General features: G+C 41.4%; 1 protein-coding gene across 1 annotated transcript in view; it reads right to left on the bottom strand.

Annotated features, from left to right (window-relative positions):
• Positions 1–23,507, bottom strand: part of Trim37 (tripartite motif containing 37) — a 130,838-nt gene that overhangs the window by 93,263 nt on the left and 14,068 nt on the right. The window contains exons 7-11 of the mRNA XM_051158226.1: positions 21,750–21,873; positions 18,383–18,450; positions 11,782–11,906; positions 7,025–7,075; positions 3,958–4,039 (exon numbers count right to left, since the gene is read on the bottom strand). Of these exons, the coding sequence (XP_051014183.1) occupies positions 3,958–4,039; positions 7,025–7,075; positions 11,782–11,906; positions 18,383–18,450; positions 21,750–21,873 (450 nt within the window). The remainder of the gene's footprint in view (positions 1–3,957; positions 4,040–7,024; positions 7,076–11,781; positions 11,907–18,382; positions 18,451–21,749; positions 21,874–23,507) is intronic.

Raw genomic sequence — 23,507 nt, 5'->3', positions numbered from 1 at the left:
CATTCAAAACACAATTTTTAAAATAAGGGGATGATATCTAGAATGAGCAGGACTCCAACAACTCAACAGGAAAAAGAAACAAACCTGACTAAAAGTGGGCAAAAGACATGAGCAGACATGTCTACCTCCCAAAAAACACAAATAGTAAACAAAACATAAACAGATGCCCACATCACTAATTAATAAGATGCTAACTAAAACCATAATAAATATGCTCTCACAAGTATCAGGACGGTCATTTTTTAAAATTCTTTTAATGGCAAGTCCATTAAAAGAAGAAAACATTCCTGTACTGTTAATATTAATATGCAAATAGTGCCAAATGCTGTCTTCTTAAAAAAAATTAAAAAGAATTTCTCTGTGACCCAGTAATTCCACTTCTGAATATTTACCTACAGGAGTAACAGAAAACAGTTTTTTAAAGTTATGTGTATGGCTGGAGAGATGGCTCAGAGGTTAAGAGCACTAACTGTTCTTCCAAAGATCCTGAGTTCAATTCCCAGGAACCACATGGTAGTTCACAAGCATCTATAATGTGACCTGGTGCCCTCGTCTGGCCTGCAGGTGTACATGCACATAGAGATGTGTGGCCCTCTGTGTTAACAGCAGCCAAGAGGTGAGGACAGTCTGAGAACATAGTAAGGCTGTGTCTCAAGAAAGGGGGAAACGGGTTCAGGAGAAAAATAAGGAAACAAAATGTAAAACCCACATATGATGGAGTATTATTCATCATTATTAATGAATGAAAATTCTATGCTACTTTTTTTTTTTTTAAAAAAGAACGAATCTTGAGGACAGTCACAATAAACTACTATATGGTTCCTTCCACTTATGTGTCTCCAGTAGTCAAATGCACAGAGACAGAATATAGAATAGGACCTATCAAAGGCTGGGAGGAGAGAGAAACAGATTTGTTTAAAGGGGAACATTTCAAGGTTTAATTAGTTTTTGAGAAAGAATCTCATGGAACAGTGGAAGCTAGCATGGAGTTCACTATAAGTCTGTTTTGTTTGTTGTTGAGATGGCATCTCATTGCATAGTCCTAACTGACCCTAAACTCATACATGGACCAAGCTGTCCATGTGTGATACACATGGACATTTCAAACACAGAAATCTACCTGTCTCTCTGTCTCTGCCTACATATTGCTGGAATTAAAGACATGTCCTCTAAACTGAAACATTCGACCCTAGAGAACTCTATTAAGGTTCCTAAGACTTAAAAGTAAATAAAATTTACAAGTCTCAGGAAACTCCTAAAAATTAAAAAAAATGGGGGGGGGGGATCCACAGCCTCCTCTCCAGCGTTACTGAGTCAGTGAATAACTGTTAGGTAGAACAAATGCTCCCACCTGTCAGCTGCCTGAATGTCACACAAGGACTCCAGGGATGCAACTTCCAGATGTTTGCGGGCTTTTCACTAATGCAGCTGCCTCTGAGTCATCCATGTTCTAGTAAGTGAACCCTCATCCACACTTCTCCAATGAATTCACTGGTTCATTAAGCTCCACCTGCTTCCCCAGTCACTTTCTGCTGGATGTCTGTAAGCCTCCAACGCCATGTTAACTTGTTTGCTCCTTCAGTCATGCTACTCCAACTTATCTGTAGAATGCTGTAAACTCCTGATTTGATGATGTTTTCCTACTTATCTGCTGCATTTCTCTATCTGCAACTTGCTATTTATTCCTTTACTTGCTCTATAATTTTCACTCAGTCAAAATAGAAAGTACAGCTACATACAAGACATAGTTGACACAGTTGGCAAGATTCATGAAAGGCTCTTCCAGTTTCCCGCGTTGCTGAGGACATCCCTAGCTGGGAACCTCCTTTACTGTGTGGGCTTGGGCAAAACCAACTAGTCTTGGTGAATAGAGTCTAGAAAATCTAAAGCTTTTGAGCCTCACCATGCTGCTCATGCTTTGTTTGAGGAAGGTGGGGGAGGTGCGCGTAGGGCGATGAAGGGATGGATCAGCAGCTAAGAGCACCTGGCTGCTCTTCCAGGACCCAAGTTTGATTCCCAGCACCCACATGGAGGCTCATGATGCATGTAAGTGCTCAGACATACGTGCAGACAGGAAACAAAACAAAAACAGACGCATAGAAATAATATATGTTCAAAATCTTAACAAAATTTCAAAATTACAAAAAAAAGATACTGGGACATAGGATGTGATCATGACATAGTAACAAATGCCCAGAATGATCCTACACTATCTTATCATACACACGAAGTAAAGGAAAAAACTACTAGAACCACTTCCATCTACTAAGATCATAGCAAAAAAAACCTGGGCACTAATTCAATGAGATTACATATAGACCCAACCTATAAATGGAAAAGAAATAACATAGAAAATGACTATCGATACCACAAAACAAACAAACACACACACGCGCGCGCACGCGTGCACACACACACACACACACACGCACACACAATTTCACTATAAAAGAACACTAATTCATGCCAAAGGAATGTATCTAAAGCCAGGTATCACACTTCATAGTCATAATCCCAATATTCAGAATGCTACTGCAGAAGAATCATGGGTTCAAGATTAACCTGAATTACACAGTAAGGATTAGGCCAGCTGAGCTACATAGTAAGACACTGTCTCAGAAAAAAATTTTAAAAGGGGAGTGGGGTGGGTGGAGAGATTGTTCAGCAGTTAAGAGCATTTGATGCTCTTGTAGAGGACCCAAGTTCAATTCTCAGGACTCAAATGGTGGGTCACAACCACCTATAACTCCAATTCCAGGACATCTGATGCCCTCTTCTGGCCTCCAAGAGCACCATGCTTACATGTGAAACACGTACATACATACATACATACAGCACTCACACATACACATGAAAATAAAAATAATTTTCATAAAGAAAAAAAAAGAAGCCTAATTATACCTCTATGTACTCCACCGTGTATGTGTTAATAGATTTCAGTGCCTATGACTTTCTTTGGGGTGCTGGTGCCTACTGCATAGCAGTAAGTACTCTACAGCTGAGCTACACGGCAACTCTTTAAGTGATTCTTTTTTCCTTTTCATGATCTTTGACGAATGTTTAACTTCTAGCACCTGCATAGTGGGTTACTACCACCGTAACTTAGGATCCAAAATCCTCACCAGGGACCATTGTGGTACACATACATAACGTAAGCAAACAAAAATACAGAATGAATTTTTAAAAAAAAATTTAGCCAGGCAGTGGTGGAACACGCCTTTAACCCTAGCACTAGGGAGTCAGAGGCAGGTAGATCTCAGAATTGAGACCAGCCTGGTCTACAGAGCAAGTTACAGGAGCGCGAGAGATACACAGAGAAACCCTGTATCAAAAGGAAATTAAAAAATGAAAAAAATCTTTAAAAAATTTTTTTTTCTTGTTTTTTGATTCAGGGTCTCTCTCTGTGTAGCCTTGGCTGACCCACACTTACTTTGTAGACCAGGCTGGCCTCAAACTCACATCCATCCACTTGCCTCTGCCTCCCAAGTGCTGGGATTAAAGGTGTGTGCCACCACACCCGGCTGTTTTTAAATTTTTTTAAAGATTTATTTACTTTATATCCATGTTTGGCCTGTGTATACGCCTGTGAAGCACGTGTGTGCCTGGTGCCCTTAGAGGTCAGAAGAAGTGAAAGATCCCTTCAAACTGGAGTTGCAGATGGCTGTGAGCTACCACACGGGTGCTGGGAATCAAACCTCAGTCCTCCATCAGAGCAGCAGTGCTCTTAACTGCTGACCCATCTCTCTAGCCCCTAAAACTTATAAACAAGAAATAAAACTTAGTGATGTTGGCGTTTACATGTGAATATTTAACACACTTTTCCACAAATTTGGTAACAAATGATATAAAGAAATAGAAAACTACTAATTTCCTTACTCCTTTAATAAGTAAACTAGTATACTTCAAAACACTAAAAAAAAGTTCAAAATTGAGTTGAATTTAAAAATAAAAACTTACTGGGTAAACTTTTAACCTCCAGCAAAGTCCTGAAATTTGAAGAGGCGGGCTGTAAACAGGATCTGCTCTCTGTCGCAAAGTGCTAAAGAAACAGAAAATCAACATCAAAACTATTATGGAGCTAGGTGTGGTGGCACACACCTGTAATCCCAGCACTCGGGAGGCAGAGGCAGTCAGACTGCTATGAGTTCAAGGCCAGCCTAATCTACAGCCAAGGCTACACAGAGAAACCGTCTTGAAACACCAGGAGGAAAAAAAAAAAACTATTATGAAATGGCAACAACCAAAACCAAACCAAATACATACCTTAATCCTTACAACACTGAGCAACATAAAGTGACTGACCGAGTCATGGTGTCACCAAATGAGCTTGGACTTTTTACATTATGAATTAATGACACAGAAAAATTCAGCAGTATCTTTTAAGTCTCAATTACACACTAACAAGAACTCAATAACTATGTCAATTATAGGAAATCAGAGTACCAGTAAGTATAAGTATCCCAAATTTAATTCTATTTCAGTAAGTATTTTATTATTTCAAAAACAAAAACACAGTGAAGAGGATGGTGGATCCTCTGAAACTACCATTACAGATTTACTTAATGGTACAGCATGTGTTTATTTAGCATATGCACAAGCCCTATGCTTAATATTAAGCACCAAAAAGGATCAAACAAAACAAAACAGACCATTCTTTATAGCATGCTTTTCTTTTCTTTTCCTTCCTTCCTTCCTTCCTTTCTTTCTTTCTTTCTTTCTGTGTGTGTTTTTGAGGCAGGGTTTCTCTGTTTAACAACTCTGGCTGTCCTGGAACTTGCTCTGTAGTCCAGACTGGCCTCAAACTCATGAAGATCCACCTGCATCTGCCTGCCAAGTGCTGGGATTAAAGCATGCACCACTACCACCTGGCGCATATTTTCATTGGAGAAATAAGAACACGTATCAACCCTCAACATTCGAAGGGAAACTGGGCGTGGTGGTGCACGCCTTTAATCCTAACACTCGGAGGCAAAGGCAGGTGGATGGATCACTGTGAGTTTGAGGCCAGCCTGGTCTACAAAGTGAGTTCCAGGACAGCCAAGGCGACACAAAGAAATCCTGTTTAAGGAAAAAAAACAAAAAAAAAAACCACATTTGAGAGCCGAGCATGGTAGCACACCTTTAATCCCAGCACTTGGGAGGCAGATGCACGTGAATCGATTTAAATCCAAGGCCGCCTGGTCTACAAAGCAAGTCCAAGATAGCTAAGCCTACAGAGAAACCCTGTCTCGAAAAAAACCAAAAAAACACATTTGAAGGGAAAACTCAGCAAGGTGTTTTTTTTTTTTTTTTAAACATTTACTTATTTAGTAAGTATACAGTGTTTTGCCTGCATGTGTGGCTTGCAGGCCAGAAGAGGGCACCAGATCTCATTAGATATGGTTGTTGCTGGGAACTCAGGACCTTTAGCAGAGCAGGCAGTGTTCTTAACCTCTCAGCCATCTCTCTCCAGCCCTCAGCAAGGCTTCTAGCTTTAAAACTACCCCATGAAACAAACAAACATGCTGAAGGGGCCAAACCAGGCATAAAGGTCCATAAGCACAAGGACCTGAGTCAATCCCCAGAACCTCACAAAGAACTGAGAGGCATGGTGGTTTACACTGGCAATCCCAACGCTGGGGAGCTGGACCGAGATGCAGCCTAGGCCTTGTAAGCCTCAGCCTAACATACTTGGGAAGATTCCAGGACACTACAGGATGTCAACAAACACAGAGGGCTGAAGAGATGGCTCAGCAGTTAAGGGCATTTAGTGTTCTTTCAGGGGACCTGAATTCAGCTGGACTCCTTGGGTACCTACGTTCACACATACAGACGCATACATAATTTAAAATAAAGATAAAAAAGGTGAGCTGGGTGGTTATGGAGCACACCTCTAATCCCAGGATTGAGAGGCAGAGTCAGGTGGATCTCTGAGTTCAAGACCAACTTTGTCTACAAAGGGTAGGCTGGTGTACAGAACTAGTTCCAGGACAGCTAGGGCTACACAGAGAAACCCTGTTTTGAAAAACAAAACAAAAAGAAATAATAAGTAAATAAATAAAATGAAGAAAGAAGAAAAAAAAAAGGTTTCTTTCCCAGACTAAAGAAAAATCAGCCTAACTAATCAGCACTCTTAATCCGTAAATCTGAAATGCAAATGTTCCAAATTCTGAGACTTTGAGGGGAGCGGGTAATGGGTTTCAAGACAGGGTTTCTCTTGCAGTCCTGGCTGTACAGTCCTCACTTTGTAGACCACCAGGTTGCCCTCTGCCTCCTGGCACTGGGATTAAAGGTGTGCACCACCATGCCTGGCAAATTCTAAAAATTTTAAGATCCAACAAAGAAGCCACTAAGTAGAAAGATATATGCCCAACTTCACACCACATATTATGGTCAAAGCACAGTCACTAAAGATACTGTATGGAATTCTCTTTAGATTATGTGTTATAATGTAAATATGAAACAAAAATACAGTTTGTTGCCAGGCATAGTGGCACACGCCTTTAATCCCAGCACTTGGGAGGCAGAGGTAGGCGGATCGCTGTGAGTTTGAGGTCAGCCTGGTCTACAAAGTGAGTCCAGGACAGCCAAGGCTACACAGAGAGAGACCTTGTCTCGAAAAACCAAAACCAAAACCAAACAAAACAAAAACCAGTTTGTTTTAGACTGTACCTTCTATAACCAAGATATCTCATTATCTATTTGCCTCCCCCACGCCTTTTTTGAGACTTGGCTGCCTAGAACTAGTTCTATAGACCACACTACCCTCAAACTCAGAGATCTGCCCGCCTCTGCATCCAGAGTAGTGGTATTAAAGGTGTACACCACCACCACCACCACCCCACCCCCCCCCCCCCCGTGAGCAAATTTTTTTACTCTGAAATCAAAACATCTCTCTGCCCTTTGAGATGAGAGGTGAAGCTCTGCTCTAAGGGGAAGCCTTAGCTAAGGTCTTCATTAGTTCTCTCCTGCCACAAAACGAGACTGTTGGCTCTTACTTTTGCACACAACACAAGAAAAACCCAGAGTTCTCAAAACCTCTTACCTGAAGTTTTCTAAAACAAAAGTAGCTGAATCATAAGATGGTACCAATTCACTAAAGAAAAAAACAAGAAGGGGAAAAAAATTAACTATTTTATTAATTTACAATTTTCATTTAGTTAACAAGTTCCTCAATACTATCTTGAAAACTTGACAGCAGTAGTGCCTATAAAATAGTTACAATCTTTATTAAGCACAGCACTAAATCAAATTAGTTCATAAAACCATCAAGTTTGTAATTAGAATGGAAATACAACGAATATTTTGGTTATTTTGTATGCTTAGTTGTTGAGGCTCTCAAGCATGCTGGGCAAGCACTCTGACACTAAGCTATAGCCCTAGCTCTCTTATACTTTCATAGGGTTAGAATACATAATTGAGGGGACAACTGGGATGGGTTAACACTTTGTTGGCAAGGTGAGGTAGCCTCAAGTAACCTAACTTCCATATAATCTTCTCCAAAGAGAACTAAACTGTAAGCACAGGATGAGCTACAGGATAACACATCATGCTGCCTTAGATCATGTGGATGGTTTGTGGCATTGTCAGTAAAACAACATTTAAAGCTCTACTATGCAGTTTTTTGTTTTGGTTTTTTATCAAGATTTATTATATATAGAGTACTCTCTGCCTGCAGGCCAGAAGAGGGCGCCAGATCTCATTATCAATGGTTGTGAGCCACCATATGGTTGCTGGGAATTGAACTCAGGACCTTTGGAAGAGCAGTCAGTACTCTTTAATTTCTGAGCCATCTTTCCAGCCCTATTATCGAGTTTTATAATATGTTGTCATAACTTCATTATGATTATAAATTGATTAAAACAAGAGAGACTATACTGTAGTATAGTGTGGTTTGACATGACTGTTACACATACAGTTTCTATGCAAACTGACCAGGCCAAGCCTTCCTATCAAATCCCTAGCCAGCTGTTGGCATTTCTTATAGGACTCACATGCTGTACCCTACATCTACACGGCTGATGAATCCTGACTACTCCTTCATAAAAAGGCACATACCTAATTATGTATTCCAGCACTCAATATACAAAACCCCAATTAGCAAGATGAATGCAATAGGAATCTGGAAAGCTCTTTAAGAGACTGTGAACTGCCAGGCACAGTGGCACACACTTATAATTCCAGCACTCAGGGAGGCAGAGGCAGGCAGATCTCTGTGAGTTCGAGGCCAGCCTGGTCTACAAAGCAGGTCCAGGACAGCCAAGGCTACACAAAGAAACCCTGTCACAAAAAAAATAAAAAATAAAAAAGAACAAGGCAGTGAGAGAATGACTGTAAACTTAACAAGATCTTCTTAAAATAGCCTTCAATTTTCAACCAAAGGTAACAAACATGTTTTGTACTATCATCCTGGGTAATATACAACATTGGTCAGTTTACTCACCAATTCACTATATTCTCCAGCATGTAAAGACTTTAACAGATCCTGTTGTCTGTGGATCTATATGCTGTTTCTTTTGCTATGTGCTTATTCTAGTGACATGTGTTGTTTTCGCTATAAGCCAGATTCAGAGCACAGTAAACCCATCTGTTTATCCCAGGATATTGTATTTCTACATGTCTCACTGGTTTCTATTGCTGTGATTAATATCATAACCAAAACAGCTTGGGGAATAAAAGGTTCATTTCAGCTTACAATTGCAGTCCATCTCTGAGGGAAGTCAAGGCAACCTCAGGGCAGGAACCTAGAAGGCAGGAACTGAAGTTGAGGCCATGGAGGAGTGCTGTTTACTGGGTTGCTTCCCACAGCTTGCTCAGCTTGTTTTATTTTATTTATTTATTTATTTGGTTGGTTTTTGTTTTGGTTTGTTTTGGTTTTTGAGACAGGGTTTCTCTGTGTAGCCTTAGCTGTCCTGGACTCACTTTGTAGCCCAGGCTGGCCTCACACTCACAGCGATCCACCTGCCTCTGCCTCCCAAGTGCTGGGATTAAAGGTGTGCGCCTTTTCTTATCCCACACTATCCCCAGCTTCAGCTTGTTTTCTTTTCTTTTTTGTTTTTTTTTGAGACAGGGTTTCTCTGTGTAACAGCCTTGGCTGTCCTGGACTCACTTTGTAGTCCAGGCTGGCCTCAAACTCACAGCGATCCACCTGCTTCTGCCTCCCGTGTGCTGGGATTAAAGGTGTGCGCCACCACCCCCGGCTCAGCTTGTTTTCTCATCCCACACAGGACCACCTGCCACAGGGTGGACCGTCTCACATCAATCATTAACCATGAAAATGTCCTACAGATTGTCTAGAGGCCAATGAGACAAGAGGGATTTTCTCAACTTAAGTTCCTAATTCCCAGATATATCTAGGTTTGTGTCATGTTGACAAAATGCCACCAGCACACTACATGTAATTCTTACAGAAAAAGTTCCATACACGGCAGCATAACAGATTAGTGCTATAGAACTTCAATAAAGACAGGGTTACACAGCTCATAGCACAGACCAGCCCTGATCTCATCACTGCTTTAGCTTTCACTGGTTTCCTTATTTTTCCTCCTAAGATTACTCTGGTCTTTACAAATAAATTCATGTCATAGTAGTGTCAATTCATCTGTTTTCACAGAATATGGGAAAGTAGCCTTAAACCATTTCTATCATCGCAATCACAGATCTTTAAATGTTTAGATCACAGACTTCAACAAAACATTACACAAACAAAGGGAAGAAAAGAGGAGACCGAAAAGCACGACCATACGCCGGGCAGTGGTGGCACACACCTTTAATCCCAGCCACTCGGGAGGCGGAGGCAGGTGATCCCTGTGAGTTCAAGGCCAGCCTGGTCTACAATGTGAGTCCAGGACAGTCAAGGCTACACAGAGAAACCCTGTTTTGAAAAACCAAAAAAAAAAAAAAGGCAACCAATATATCAACTACAAGTCTAGTTTCCCTTCCCAACTTCACAGTTTCTTCCAGATATCTGAAACTGACTATGGACTGACAGTTAATCTTTATGCTGCTGAGAAGAACTTAAAGATGCAGCTCAACATGAAAAATCAAAAGGTGCAAGATTGTAAACTGTCTCTATTAATTACTTCCTTCCACTTCTTTTAAAATCTGGAAATATTATGTCACCTTCAAAACCTTTTAGTGGTCTACCTACTTTTAAGTTTTTTGTTTTTGTTTTTTTTAAAGATTTATTTATTATTATGTATACAGTGTTCTGCATGCATGTACACCTGCAGGCCAGAAGAGGGCATCAGATCGTGTTACAGATGGTTGTGAGCTACCATGTGGTGGGTGGGAATTGAACTCAGGACCTTTGGAAGAGCAGGCAGCGCTCTTAACCACTGAGCCATCTCTCCAGCCCGTTACTTTTAAGTTTTGATTAACAAGATGCATGTTAATTTAAAAGATAAATAAAAGAATGATTAAGACCTTTAAAGAAGCTCAGCAAGTAAAGGCACTTACTGCCAAACCTGACCATCTTGGAATTCAATCCCTTAGACACAAATGGTGAAAAGAGAGAACAGACTCAAAGCTGTCCTCTGGCCCCAACCACTTCCCACCCACACACAAAGAAAGAAAAAAAGAGGAGACATGGAAGTTAGTAAGAATAGCTGCTTTCTATGGAAAAATCGAGCTATAATTGAAGAAAAATATTTCTAATTCCCTAATCATTTTCCCTTTATAACCAAAGTATAAGCCCTTCACAGCCTTAGAGTTGTGTATTCTCCTTCCACCATGTAGGTTCTCGTAAATCAAGCTCAGGCCATGTGGTGGACGAGCCTTTACCCACTGAGCAATCTCCAAGGCCAACCATGTTGTTTGAGACCAGATCTGCATGCAGAACAGAACTCAACAGGTGACTGTAAGTAGTAATAGTACCTTACAAGGGGATGGTCAACTAGGAGTGCTGGCACACACCTGTGATCCCAACACATGGGAGGGAAAACAGGAAGAAATTCAGCCCCAGTTGTACGGTGAGTTTAATTAAGGCTAGCCTTGGCTACATGAGACCATTTCTTAAAACAAAATGAGTTTTAAAAAAAAGCTTTTCTCATGTTTCCTTTAAAAATCTACATCTGATCTTCTTAATGAGAGACTAGCTTATTGTAGCTGACCTTTGCTACTTTTTTTGTTTGTTTGTTTTTTGTTTTTCAAGACAGGGTTTCTCTGTGTAGCCTTGGCTGTCCTGGACTCACTTTGTAGACCAGGCTGGCCTCGAACTCACAGCGATCTGCCTGCCTCTGCCTCCCGAGTGCTGGGATTAAAGGCGTGCGCCACCACGCCCGGCTTGACCTTTGCTACTTTGTGGGTTCTTTTTCCCACACTTTATACTACGCCCCAGCCTCACCCCCTTTCACCCTTTATCACCAGATAAGAGAGAAAGAAGGATAAAAAGAGAGAGGAAGGAGGGAAGGGAGAGGGAGAAAGAAAGAAATTCTCTGAAACTTGTTTCTTCTTCGAACATGACTACTAACAAACCAAAACCAACCCCCTGAATAACTAATAGCCAACGACCACACCTATGGGGCTCTAGCATGTATATACTCTAAAAAGTTCCTAGAATTCCAAACGTCACGTAATCACAGAAACTATCTACAGCTGGCAAAACCATGCCTCTCCTAGAGCACCAGGGAAATGACAGTCAGCTGCTGCAGAGCAGCCCCAAATCCCCACAGCTGGGTTAAAAGACAAACAGAATTTATTTCTGTGGTTTTTAAAGAATACAAAATTGTCACTACAGCTTATTCAAGTATCTACCTTAATATACAAACTTAAAACGGATATTAAAATTTAAAACTGTTATACCTGGTGAAGTCTGGTGGAACAGGTGTGGTGACAAAAGATGCCATGGGCTTTCGGTGAACTTGCTGAAACATCATTAGGATCTCTGAGCTCTTAGATATCAGCTCACTCTTACTGCAAGAGCGCAACTGTGAGAGGGAAAACACAGTATCTCAACCAACAAAAATATTGTGCAAAGGCACTTCAAATTTTTTAATAAAAAAAGCTAGGTGGCAGCCAGGCGCGGTGGTGCACGCCTGTAATCCCAGCTCTCAGGAGGCAGAGGCAGGTGGATCTCTGTGAGTTTGAGGCCAGCCTGGTCTACAAAGCGAGTCCAGGACAGCCAAGGTTACACAGAGAAACGGGGAGCCAGGATCCCAGAACTTGGGAAACTAAGGTAGGAGGATTTGAGTTTTATGCCAGCCAGGTTTACACAGCAGTCCCAGGCCAGTTTGGTCTATATACCAAGTTCGAGGTCAGCCAGGACTACATAGCGAAATTTTGTCTAAAAATAAATTTTAAAATCTTAAGAAAAATTGGAGTCATGTGTTGTGGTGATTTCTTTCATCTGTTTGTTTGGAAGGCAAAGACAAGCACATCTCTGTGAGTTCAAGGCTAGCCTAGTCTACATAGCCAGCTTCAGACCAGCCAGGCTGTTGAGAGAAGTTATCCTCTCCAAGAGATGACCCCTCTAAGTGGCTCATATGTAACATTCAGCCCTGAAATCATATACAAATAACACAAAGACACACACACACACACACACACACCCCAATAATCAAAGAAAAAGAGGTAAGTGATGTAATTATATTTTAATTAAAATGTGTTAAAAATAAAAGAGTGGAAATTACAAAGGTAATCTGGTAATTTAATGAAAGAACCAAATTTTTAAAAATAAAATAACTTTCAGGAGTAGGGATGTAACTGGGCTGGTAGCAGTGCTTGCCTAGCATACAAGGAGCCCTAGGTTCATGCCGTAACTCAGCATAACCCTGTGCCTATTAGCACATACTTGCAATCCCAGCATGTGGGATGAGTAGGATTAGAAATTCAAGGTCAACCTTCAGCTACACAAGAAATTGGAGGTCAGCCTGTCCTTACATGAGACTCTATCTCAAAAAAATAAAAAATTTAAAAACAGGGACTGGAGACATAATTCTGTTAAGAGCATTTGCTGCAGACTGGGCGTGGTGGTACAAGAAACAAGTTAAATAGGTTTCTTTTTTCTCTCTCTCTCTCGAGACAGGGTTTCTCTGTGTAGCCTTGGCTGTCCTGGACTGGGTTTGTAGACCAGGCTGGCCTCAAACTCAGAGAGATCTGCCTGCCTCTGCCTCCGGAGTACTGGGATTAAAGGCACGTGCAAATTTACATCTTTTAAGTAACCACTATTTATAGCACTTGAGAATAGAGCCATGAGCCGGGCGTGGTGGCCTTGAATTCAAGGCACTCTTTTCAGCTTCAACCTCCCAAGTGCTAGGATTACAGGAATAAGACATCATACACTAAGGTAGTGTTTTTAACTTAATGTTATGTACATACACAAAAATTTCAAAGTATATTTGTCTTAGTTAGGGTTACTACTGCTATGATGAGATACCATGACCAAAAGCAAGCTGGAAGGAAAGGGTTTATTTGGCTTACACGTCCACATTGTTGTCCATGAATGAAGGAAGTCAGGGAAGGGACCTGGAAGCAGGAGCTGATGCAGAGGCCATGGAGGGGTGCTGCTTACTGGCTTGCTTCCTAAAGCTTGCTCAGCTGCTTTCCTACAAAACTCAGGACCACCACACAGGGGTGGCACCTCCCACAATGGGCTGGGCCCTCCCCCATCAATCACTAAGAAAATACCCTAGAGCCTTGCCTACTGCCTGACTGTATGGAAGAAATTTTGCAATGCCTCAAATAACTACAGCTTGGGTTAAGAAGCATAAAAACTATCCAGCACAATATTTATCACAAACTGAGTGTTTTTATGTCCTTCCTTCATTCCAAAATCCTGCCTTTTTCAAAGGCACCTGGCTCCTTCAGCTCAAGTTAGTCAGCACTAAACAACGTATACATAAACAACACCCTGAGGATTTTTACCTTTATATAAACACCAGGTTATTTATTGGCTGCATTTTTCATTCAGTATTTTTTGAGTTTATCTTTTTCTGAGACCGAGTCTCACTATATTGCCTCAAACTCACAAATCCTCTGGCCACAGATCTTCCAAATATTGATGTTAAATACAAGTGTGCACCAGAGTCTCAAGCTGAGTTACAGATTGCCTTTAATTTCAGTAGTCTCAGAAGAACACCTTGGAGTGAACAGCACAATGTATTCATCTCCCTTATCAATAAAAATTAGAATGTTTCCTAGTCTTCACCATTAAAAACAATTAGGAAAAGAGATTCTCATACACACTCTTTGTAAATAGCATCCAGTTGTTCTAGGACTGAAACTGCTGATTAGAGCACACTAACAAACATGCTGGCTATTATTACACTGCTAGAAAAAGTGATCCAAGAGATGTGCAAAAAGAAAGTAAGTTCTCTTTGGTATAGCTTTTGCCAATGTTTATAGTTTTGTCTATAAATGTTTATAAATTTAATGGGTATGTCATGGCATTTTTATGGCTATATTTTCCATTTCTCTGTTTAATCAGTGAAATTTCACATACTGGCTACCTAGGCATTCACTTTGTCTACCTGTTCACTGTCTTTGGTTACTTTTTAATTCTGTGTGCCCATACAGAAACCAAAAGACAACCTTCAGTATCATTGCTCATGTGCCAGCCACTATTTTTTGGCCCCACCTCCACCCGCTAAAAAAGGTTTCTCACTAGCCTGCGGCTTATCAAGTGTGCAAGGTTGGCCAGCTTGCCCCAGGGATCGTCATGGCTTCTCTGCACAGCCCTGGGGGGTACAAAGTGCACTACTATGCCCAGCTTCTGCTTTTGTTTTCTTTCTTTCCTTCCCTTTCTTGCTTTCTTTTTCTCAAGACAGGAGCTCACCATGCAGACACCAGGCTGTCCTGAACTCGCTTTGTAGACCAGGCTGGCCTCCAACTCACAAAGATCCACCTGCCTCTGCCTCCCGAGTGCTTGGATAAGAGGCATGCAATACCATGCCCAGTTCATACACATTTATTTTTGTACAGTTTAGTATTTTGTTCACTCACTCTTCTCTCCATGTAGATCCCAATTTGGTTTCTGTCATAAATTATTTTCTATAGCTATATTAAAATGGACTCTCAGCCAGGCGTGGAGGTGCATGTCTTTAATCCCAGAACTCAGGGTGGCAGAGGCAGGCGGACCTCTGTGAATTTGTAGAAGGCTGGTCAACAAAGTTGAGTACAGGGCAACCAAGGCTACACAGAGAAACCCTGTCTTGGGGAGAGAGAGAGAGAGAGAGAGAGAGAGAGAGAGAGAGAGAGAGAAGAGAAGAGAGAGAGAGAGAGAGGAAAGAGAGAGAGAGAGAGAGAGAGAGAGAGAGAGAGAGAGAGAGAGAGAGAAGGGGGCGGGTCTTTCATACACTCATATTTTTGTTTAACTTCTTTCAGCAAAATTATTTTTGGGTTTCATTCATGGTAATGAGTACATCAATAATTCTTTCTTTTTTAATCAATTGCTTAGTGGTCACTTTATTAAACATTATATTAACTTTTCCATTCATCTGATTATATTCACTTGTATTGATTATAAACAACAAAATAGGGTGTGGTGGTACACACCTGTGATCCCAGCACTTGGGAGGCAGAGGCAAGAAGATCACTATGAGTTCAAGGCTAGCCTGGTCTACAAAGACAGTCCAGGACAGCCAAGATAACACAGAGAAACCTTGCATCAAAAAACTTGTACAAATCTTTACATTGATATATATTTCTTTTCCTGTTAGGTCCACATAATACAAATGACCGAGTCAAATGGTAGATGTCTGGAAAAAATTTATATAAAATAAAAAAAAACTTTAACATTTTGTTTTGGGTGTGTGTGTGGTACATGCAGAGCCCTGAAGGGTTGAGTCCCTCTGGAGTTGGAGCTATGGGTGGTTGTGGGTGCATGGAACTGAACTCTGGTCGTTTGCAAGAACACTACATGCTGATGACTACTGAGTTTTCAGTCCAAATTACAGCCCTTATTTTTAAGTAATTACTGACATTCTTTTGAACAAGTTGTTTTATTTTATATTCTTACCAGTACTGTATGAGCTCCTTTGCAGTGCTGCTAGCACATGGCATAAATCTTCTTAAAATAGCTATTTTCATGAGTATTTTTATGGCTCTAATTTCTTTTTTTGGGGGAGGAGGGAGGGTGCATTTCAAGACAGGGTTTCTCTCTGTAATAGTCCTGGCTGTCCTGTCTTCTCTTTGTAGAGCAGGCTGGCCTCACATTTCTAACTGCCTGTGTCTAATGCTGAGAATCTTTTCTTGTACTGACTTGCCATCCATGTTTGTTGGAAGTTCTCTACAAATCTTCTGCCTATAATTTTACTGAGTTTTTTTTTTCCCTTGTCTGTTTTGTTAGTTTTTATATTTCTTTGTTGTTTGTCCTAGATAATTTTTCTTAACTTGATACAAGTTAGTTATTTGGGAAAGGAATCTCCGTTGAGAAAACAGCTCCCTCAGATTGGCTGTAAGCAAGTCTATACGGTATTGTCTTGATGCAGACTGATGTGGGAAGGCCCAGCTTAGTTGGGGCCTGTCACTACTAGGCAGGTGGTCCTGGGTAGTATAAGAAAGTAGGTTGAAGAAGCCATAAGGAGCAAGCCACCAACCACTATTCCTGCCTTAGCTCCTGCCCTGACTTCCTAGGGAACAGAAGGTGACCTGATAGTCGTAAGCTGAAATAAACCTTTGCTTCTCTTTAAGATGCTTTTCATCATGTGTAGAAACCTAAGACATCACTGTTTTAAATGAGTGCCTCAGTTCCCTGAACTTGAATTCAGTGTCTTTCTGCCTCAGCCTTGGGAAGCATCTACTTAAAAACCTAGATGTAAGTGCTTATCTGACAAATGCTTTGTAAAGATTTTCTTGTCTTCTTTAAATTTCTTTGTCTTTTTGTGTTTTTGCTTTTCTAGACAGGATCTTTCTGTGTAGCCCTGGCTGTCCTGGAGCTTGCTCTGTAAACCAGGCTGGCCTTGAACTCACAGACATCTGCCAGCCTCTGCCTCCTGAGTGCTGGGATTAAGGGTGTGCACCACCACTGCCTAGTTATCTTTTTGGTTTCTTAAGTAAAAAATTTTGTCAAAGTCTGTTTTGCCAGTTTGTTTATTTTATGTTATATTTAAGATTTTCTCATAAATATTGTTATAGGATTTATATTTAGGTCTATGATATGTTTTTCTTTTTTTAATTTTAAAAAAAGGTTCTAAGCTGGGTGTGGTGATGCATGCCTTTAATCCCAGCACTTGGGAGGCAGAGGCAGGCGGATCACTCTGAGTTCGAGGCCAGCCTGGACCACAATGTGAGGCCAGGACACAGGACAGCCAAGGCTACACAGAGAACACCTGTCTCAACACCCCCCCCCCAATTACATATGTGTATATATATGTGTATATATACACATATGTATGTATTTTTTTCTATGTGTGTATATATGTGTATGTGTATATATATACATATGTATATATTTTTTCTATGTGGATTTGTGTTTTGCCTGCATGTATGTCTGTACCATGTACATGCAATATCCACAGAGACCAGAAGAGGGAGTCAAATTCCCTAGAACTGTAGTTACAACATGTCAGTCCCATGTGGTGCTGGGAATCAAACCCAGGTCCTCTGGAAGAGCAGCCAATGTTTTTAACTGCTGAGCCATTTCTGCAGCCCCGGTATTGGATGTATGCGAGGCCAGAGTCCAAGCGCAAACGTCATACTCAGGAATAGCACTCCCCTTCCTTTGAGTCTGGATTTCCTCAGCTTGGAGCTTAGCAATTAGGCTAGGCTGGCTGACCAGTGAGCTCAGCCTCCTGAACACCAGGATCACAAGCAAATGCCACCATGTCCTGAACACTGGGAAAGGCCACTGTCAGTAAAAGATGGTCTTTTGGGATTCAGTGCTCTTGCAGCCTTGATTCTGAGAGTTGAACTTGTGTCAAAACGGTAAGCACTTTTACCACTCAGCCACCTCACTGGCCTAGAAATGCTTGTGTTTTCCTATGTGGCTGCTATGCAGCTTAAGGGTCTGTCTTCCCCTCCATTCTCTGTCTCTCTTTCTCTCTTTTGTTTGTCTGAGACAGGTCTTTTGTTTCGTTGGTTGGTTGGTTTTGGTTTTGCGAGACAGGGTTTCTTTGTGTAGCCTTGATTGTCCTGTACTTGCTTTGGAGACCAGGCTGGCCTCAAACTCACAATGTTCCACCTGACAGCAGAAGCAGGTGGGTATCTGTGAGTTCCAGGCCAGCGAGTCTAGGGTAGGCAGGGATACACAGAGAAACCCTGTCTTGAAAAATGGGGGGTGGGGAGGTAGAGGGAGAGATGGAGGGAGGATAAATATATTATTTTTTGAAATGAAGTCTAGGTACTATGTGGCCTAGGCTGGCCTCAAATTCATGGCTCCTTTGCCTCAGAAGCCCAGCAAAGACTCTTTCCTTCTATTAAATATGGAATGCTGACTCAGCATCACATGAACAAATGATTTCATCACCTGATGTTCTACTTCCTGAAGTAAAGATTCCAACAGCTCTGTTTCTTGAGTAAGAGATGTCTTCTGACCTGTTTAAAAGGAGCAAAACAACAACATTCAGATTCTCTACTGGTTTAAGAACGAGATTAACACCAGGCAGTGGTGGCACACACCTTTAATCCCAGCACCTGGAAGGCAGTGGCAGGCGTATCGCTCTGAGTTCAAGGCCAGCCTGGTCTACAGAGCAAGTCCAGGATAGTCAAGGCTACACAGAGAAACCCTGTCTCAAAAACACAAACAAACAAACGGGGAAAAAAAAACACAAAAAGAATGAGATTAACAGCCAAGCGTGGTAGCACACACCTATAATCCCAGCACTGGGGAGGCAGAGGCACATGGATCTCTGTGAGTTCAAGGACAGCCTGATCTACAAAGGCAGTTCAGGACAGTCAGGACTACAAAAGAAACCCTGTCTCAAAAAACCAAGAACAAATATGAAAAAAAATAAAATAAAATAAGATTAACTTGCTATGAACACTCTGTAAAGAGATCTACTGCAACTGAGCCAAACTCCATTACAGTTACCCCAATTGACTTACCTACATCTTTAAGAGGCTGGATATTTTTTTTTTAAAGGTAGATTGGAAAAGAGACCATTGGAAGTAATCTTATTTTTAGGCAAAATTCAATTTAGGAGTACAAAATTTACCTTAAAAAATTGATGGGCTAGGGCTGGGTGTGGTGATGCACACCTTTAATCCCAGCAGAAGCAAGGCAGAGACAGACGGGTTTCTGTGAGTTCAAGGCCAGCCTGGTCTACAAAGTGAGTCTAGGACAGCCAAGGCTACACAGAGAAACCCTGTCTTGAAAAACCAAGAAAAAAAAAACCTGACAGGCTGAGGCTAGCGTTTGGTAGAACGTTTGCCTAGCCTGCACAGAGCTCTAGGTTAAAACTCAGCAGAGAACAGACCAGGTGTAGAGAAGGCGGAAACACAATGGGTCAAGAACTCAAGGTCATCGGCCTGTGGTACACATGACTTTCTTCACAGCACTCAGAGGCAGAAACAGGCAAAACTCTTTCAGGGCAGCCTGGTCAACAAATCAAGTTCCAGAACATCCAGGGTTACACTGAAAAACTGTATCTCAAAATAAAACAAAAAAGAATTCAAGGTCATACGTGGCTACATTGCTAATTGGAGGCCAGCCTGAGCTGTGTGAGACACTACCTGATATAAAAATAATACAGAGGAAACCTGCAGTGACAGTCTTTGATCGACTCAAGTGAGTAAGAAAAATCAACATCATAATTGTGGAGAGCCCCTAAGGACCCGCGCCCTAAGATGGCGCCTGGCACGTCGCCAGAACTGCCTCTGTAGAAAACAAACAGGTCCTTATTTGGACATAACCCGTTGCCTGCGGTAGTTGCGCCTTCGTGGACCTATGAGGATGCGAGATGTGGTGTGATTTGATTGGATGATGCTATGCTTTATTAGCGTGTGATGGGTGTGGTTTGGGGGAGTTGCTTGCACGAAGAGCTTGAATAAACTGCTTGGAGAAGAACCGGTGGTTGCATCTTTCTTGCTGGCCAAGTGAGGCGCGACAATAACGTGAAGGTGCTTTAAGTGGAACATTTCTTCTATACTTGATGCTCTTTTTGGTAGACACAATAACAATTTCATTCACTTAATTATTCTGAAATCTTTGCCCAAAATTTGGCTTAAAAGCAGGATGTAGTAAATTGTCTAGATGCTTATATTAAATTACAACAAAAAGATAGTCTTTTGAGAATAAAAGGCAAAGTCATCCCAGAAAGCTAAAGACAAAAAAAAATCTATAAAGTACAATAATTTTTCATGATAAAATCAGAAAAGCAAAGACAATTAATGCACTGGAAAAGAATATTACTTAACTCGGGGAGTTTAATTATGACAACAAGAGATCTTGGAGCTGGTTCCATGGTTAAAGTACTAGCTGAACAGGCATGAGGACCTGGCAAGGACAGCGGTGTGTGCCTGAAACCTCAGTGTGAGCGAAGGGTGCAGGGATCAGGTAGGTCCTGGGAGCTGTGATTAGTCAGGATAGCCAAAACAGAGCATCCCAGGCTTGGGGATAAACACTGCCTCAAACACTGAGGTGAACAAGCTAGAAAGAGAGCTCAGGGTTAAGAGCATGTCCTGCTCTTGCAGAGGACTGGAATGTGGTTCCCAGCATCCTTCACAGGGCAATTCACAACTACCAACTATAACTCTAGGAGGGAATCTGATGCCCTCTTCTGAATTTTTGGGCACCTGCACTCATATATGCAAATATCCACACATACTCACATAATTTAAAATAAAACAAAACTTTAAAAAAATTAAAAATAGGCCGGGCGTGGTGGCGCACGCCTTTAATCCCAGCACTCGGGAGGCAGAGGCAGGCGGATCGCTGTGAGTTTGAGGCCAGCCTGGTCTACAAAGTGAGTCCAAGATGGCCAAGGCTACACAGAGAAACCCTGTCTCGAAAAACCAAAAAAAAGTTAAAAATAATAAAAAAAAAAGAGAAAGAAAGACGCCCAACTTTAACCTCTACCCCTTGCATATGTACACGTAAGTTTGTATATTTACACACACATGCACACACTACATAAACACTCACACTTTTCCTTAATTAACTTTTAAAAATCTTTACGGCTAACATACTTAATTTTTAGTTAAATACTGGGCAAACTGAGCTGGAGAGATGCTGGCCTACTAAGAACACTAGCTGCTCCGTGGGCATGAGAGCGCACGCCTTTAATCCCAGCACCCAGGGAGGCAGAGGCAGGCGGGTCGCTGTCCAGGACAGCCAAGACTACACAAAGAAACTCTGTCTCCAAAAAGCAAAACAAGCCAGGTGCCAGTACATGCCTGTAATCTCAACACTTGGGGACACAGAGGCAGGAGGATCTCTGAGTCCAAGGTCAGCCTAGTCTACAAAGCAATTCCAGGACAGCCAGAGCCACACAGAGAAACTCTGTCTTGAAAAAACAAAAACAAAAGAGAAAGAAAAAACAAGCAAAGTTTCCAGAATGAGTTTTTTGTGTCTCATTAATTAACCTGGCAGCAAGCGTTCTCTCATCAAGTGATTCAAAGTATCCTTAAGAGCTTTTTCTTAGTTGTGGGAAGTGAAAACAAACTACACAACAATGAGGGTCACAGGCCTTTAGGATTTTCATACAATGGCTCTGAAAAGGTTTATCTTTGATCATTTCACAACAGAAGTCAGACTTGTCCACATCATACAACATGAGTGGCCTAAAATCTTAAGATATCTTCCTAGCCCTTACATGTCATTAAATTACTCCTTGAAGACTGAACCACAAACAAGGTTATGATACCATGTTCTCCCACAGAAAAAATACACTCACCCATGAGCGTGATGAGCTTATTCTTCAGCTGTGTATCTAGTCGCGCAATCATCATCTCCACGGCATTCCTGATTTCTCGAACACGCTCGTCCTTTGCACTTCGTACAGCTTCTACATTTCTTTCCTAGAAAATAAACAAAAATAATGAATTTTAACGGAGTCCTTTACAACAGAGGCAAAAACATGATGATAATGCAATCACTATGATTACTCTTAAAATCAGTTAATTACCTCTTTAAAATTCATAACCAATATCTTTTTTTTTTTTAAAGATTTATTATTTATTATTATATATACAGAGCCTGCCTGCATGTACATCTGCAGGCCAGAGGAGGGCATCAGATCACATTATAGATGGTTGTGAGCCAACATGTGGTTGCTGGGAATTGAACTCATGACCTCTGGAAGAACAGTCAGTGCTCTTTAATTGTCTGTATTGTATAGATAACACTACCTTTAAAAAACTGTAAATTTGGGGTGAGCAGGGTGAAAGATGTTTACCACCGAGCCTGACAATATGAGCTCAACCCCTGGAATCCACATGGTGGAAAAAGAACCAATTCCTTCCAGTTGTCCTCTCAAAGATGCCTACCACAAAGCCTAATGACCTAAATTCAAACTCAAAGACCCATACAGTAGAAGAGAACCAACTCCTACAAGTTGTCCTGACCTTGTACTCACACACCTACATGTATGTGCAAACAAACACAGGAATAATAAAGTTCTCAAAATAAAGAGTATAACTAAGTTTCTTATAATTTAATTACAAAATGGACTAGGTATGCCAACACATACCTACTATCTCAGTACGTGAGAGGCTGAGGCAGAAAGATTAGAGTTTAAGGCCAGTTTCAAGTACAGACTCTGAAACTGTCTTGGGCTATATGAGACCCTATCTCAAAACAGATAAACAAAATTAGGTAACAAGGTAATCTAATTTTGGTAACAGGTAAGAAGCACCAATCACATTTCAGATAAGAAACTATGGTACTTTATCTTTTTAAAAAAGGACCTGAGCTGACGGCACTGGCTGCTCTTCCAGAGATGCAGTTGAATTCCTAGCACCCACAGGGCAGCTCACAACTAACTCTATGTAACCCCAGTTCCAGGGGATCTAATGCCCTCACACAAGACATACTTGCAGGCAAAACACCAATACACATAAAAATAAATTAATCATTTAAAAAAAAAAAAAAAAAAGAAAGCCGGAAGTGGTGGTGCACACCTTTAATCCCAAGCACTCGAGAGGCAGAGGCAGGCGGATTGTTGTGAGCTCGAGGCCAGCCTGGTCTACAAAGTGAGTCCAGGACAGCCAAGGTTAACACAGAGAGACGCTGTCTCAGGTGAAAAAAAGAAGAGGAGGAGAAGGAGGAGGAGGAGGAGGAGGAGGAGGAGGAGGAGGAGGAGGAGGAAGAAGAAGAAGAAGAAACAGAAATGTGGATTTACAGATGGGAGTGGGGGGAATGGACACAGACAGGCAAACAGGATGAACAGACGGACATGAGACCAAAAGATGGATCTGCAGCCAGCCTGCAAATTTAATCCTCAGGAGCCATACAGTGGAGAGCGATGATACCAGCAAGTTGTCATCTGACCTTCAGAGGAGTGTCGTGGTACATGACTGCTTACTCATATACTCAAACACACATATTTAAACAAAAATAGCTGGTATACATCCAAAACTATGCTAAAATAAAAAAGATTTTGTTTTGTTTGGGTTTTCCCAAGAATCTTATGCATTCCAGGCTGGCCTAGAAC

This window comes from Acomys russatus, chromosome 16 (genome assembly GCF_903995435.1).
Source record: "Acomys russatus chromosome 16, mAcoRus1.1, whole genome shotgun sequence".
In the NCBI taxonomy this organism is placed as follows: Eukaryota; Metazoa; Chordata; class Mammalia; order Rodentia; family Muridae; genus Acomys; species Acomys russatus.
The sequence above is the reverse complement of the archived record's forward strand: the minus strand, read 5'-3'. Positions and strand labels throughout refer to the sequence as shown.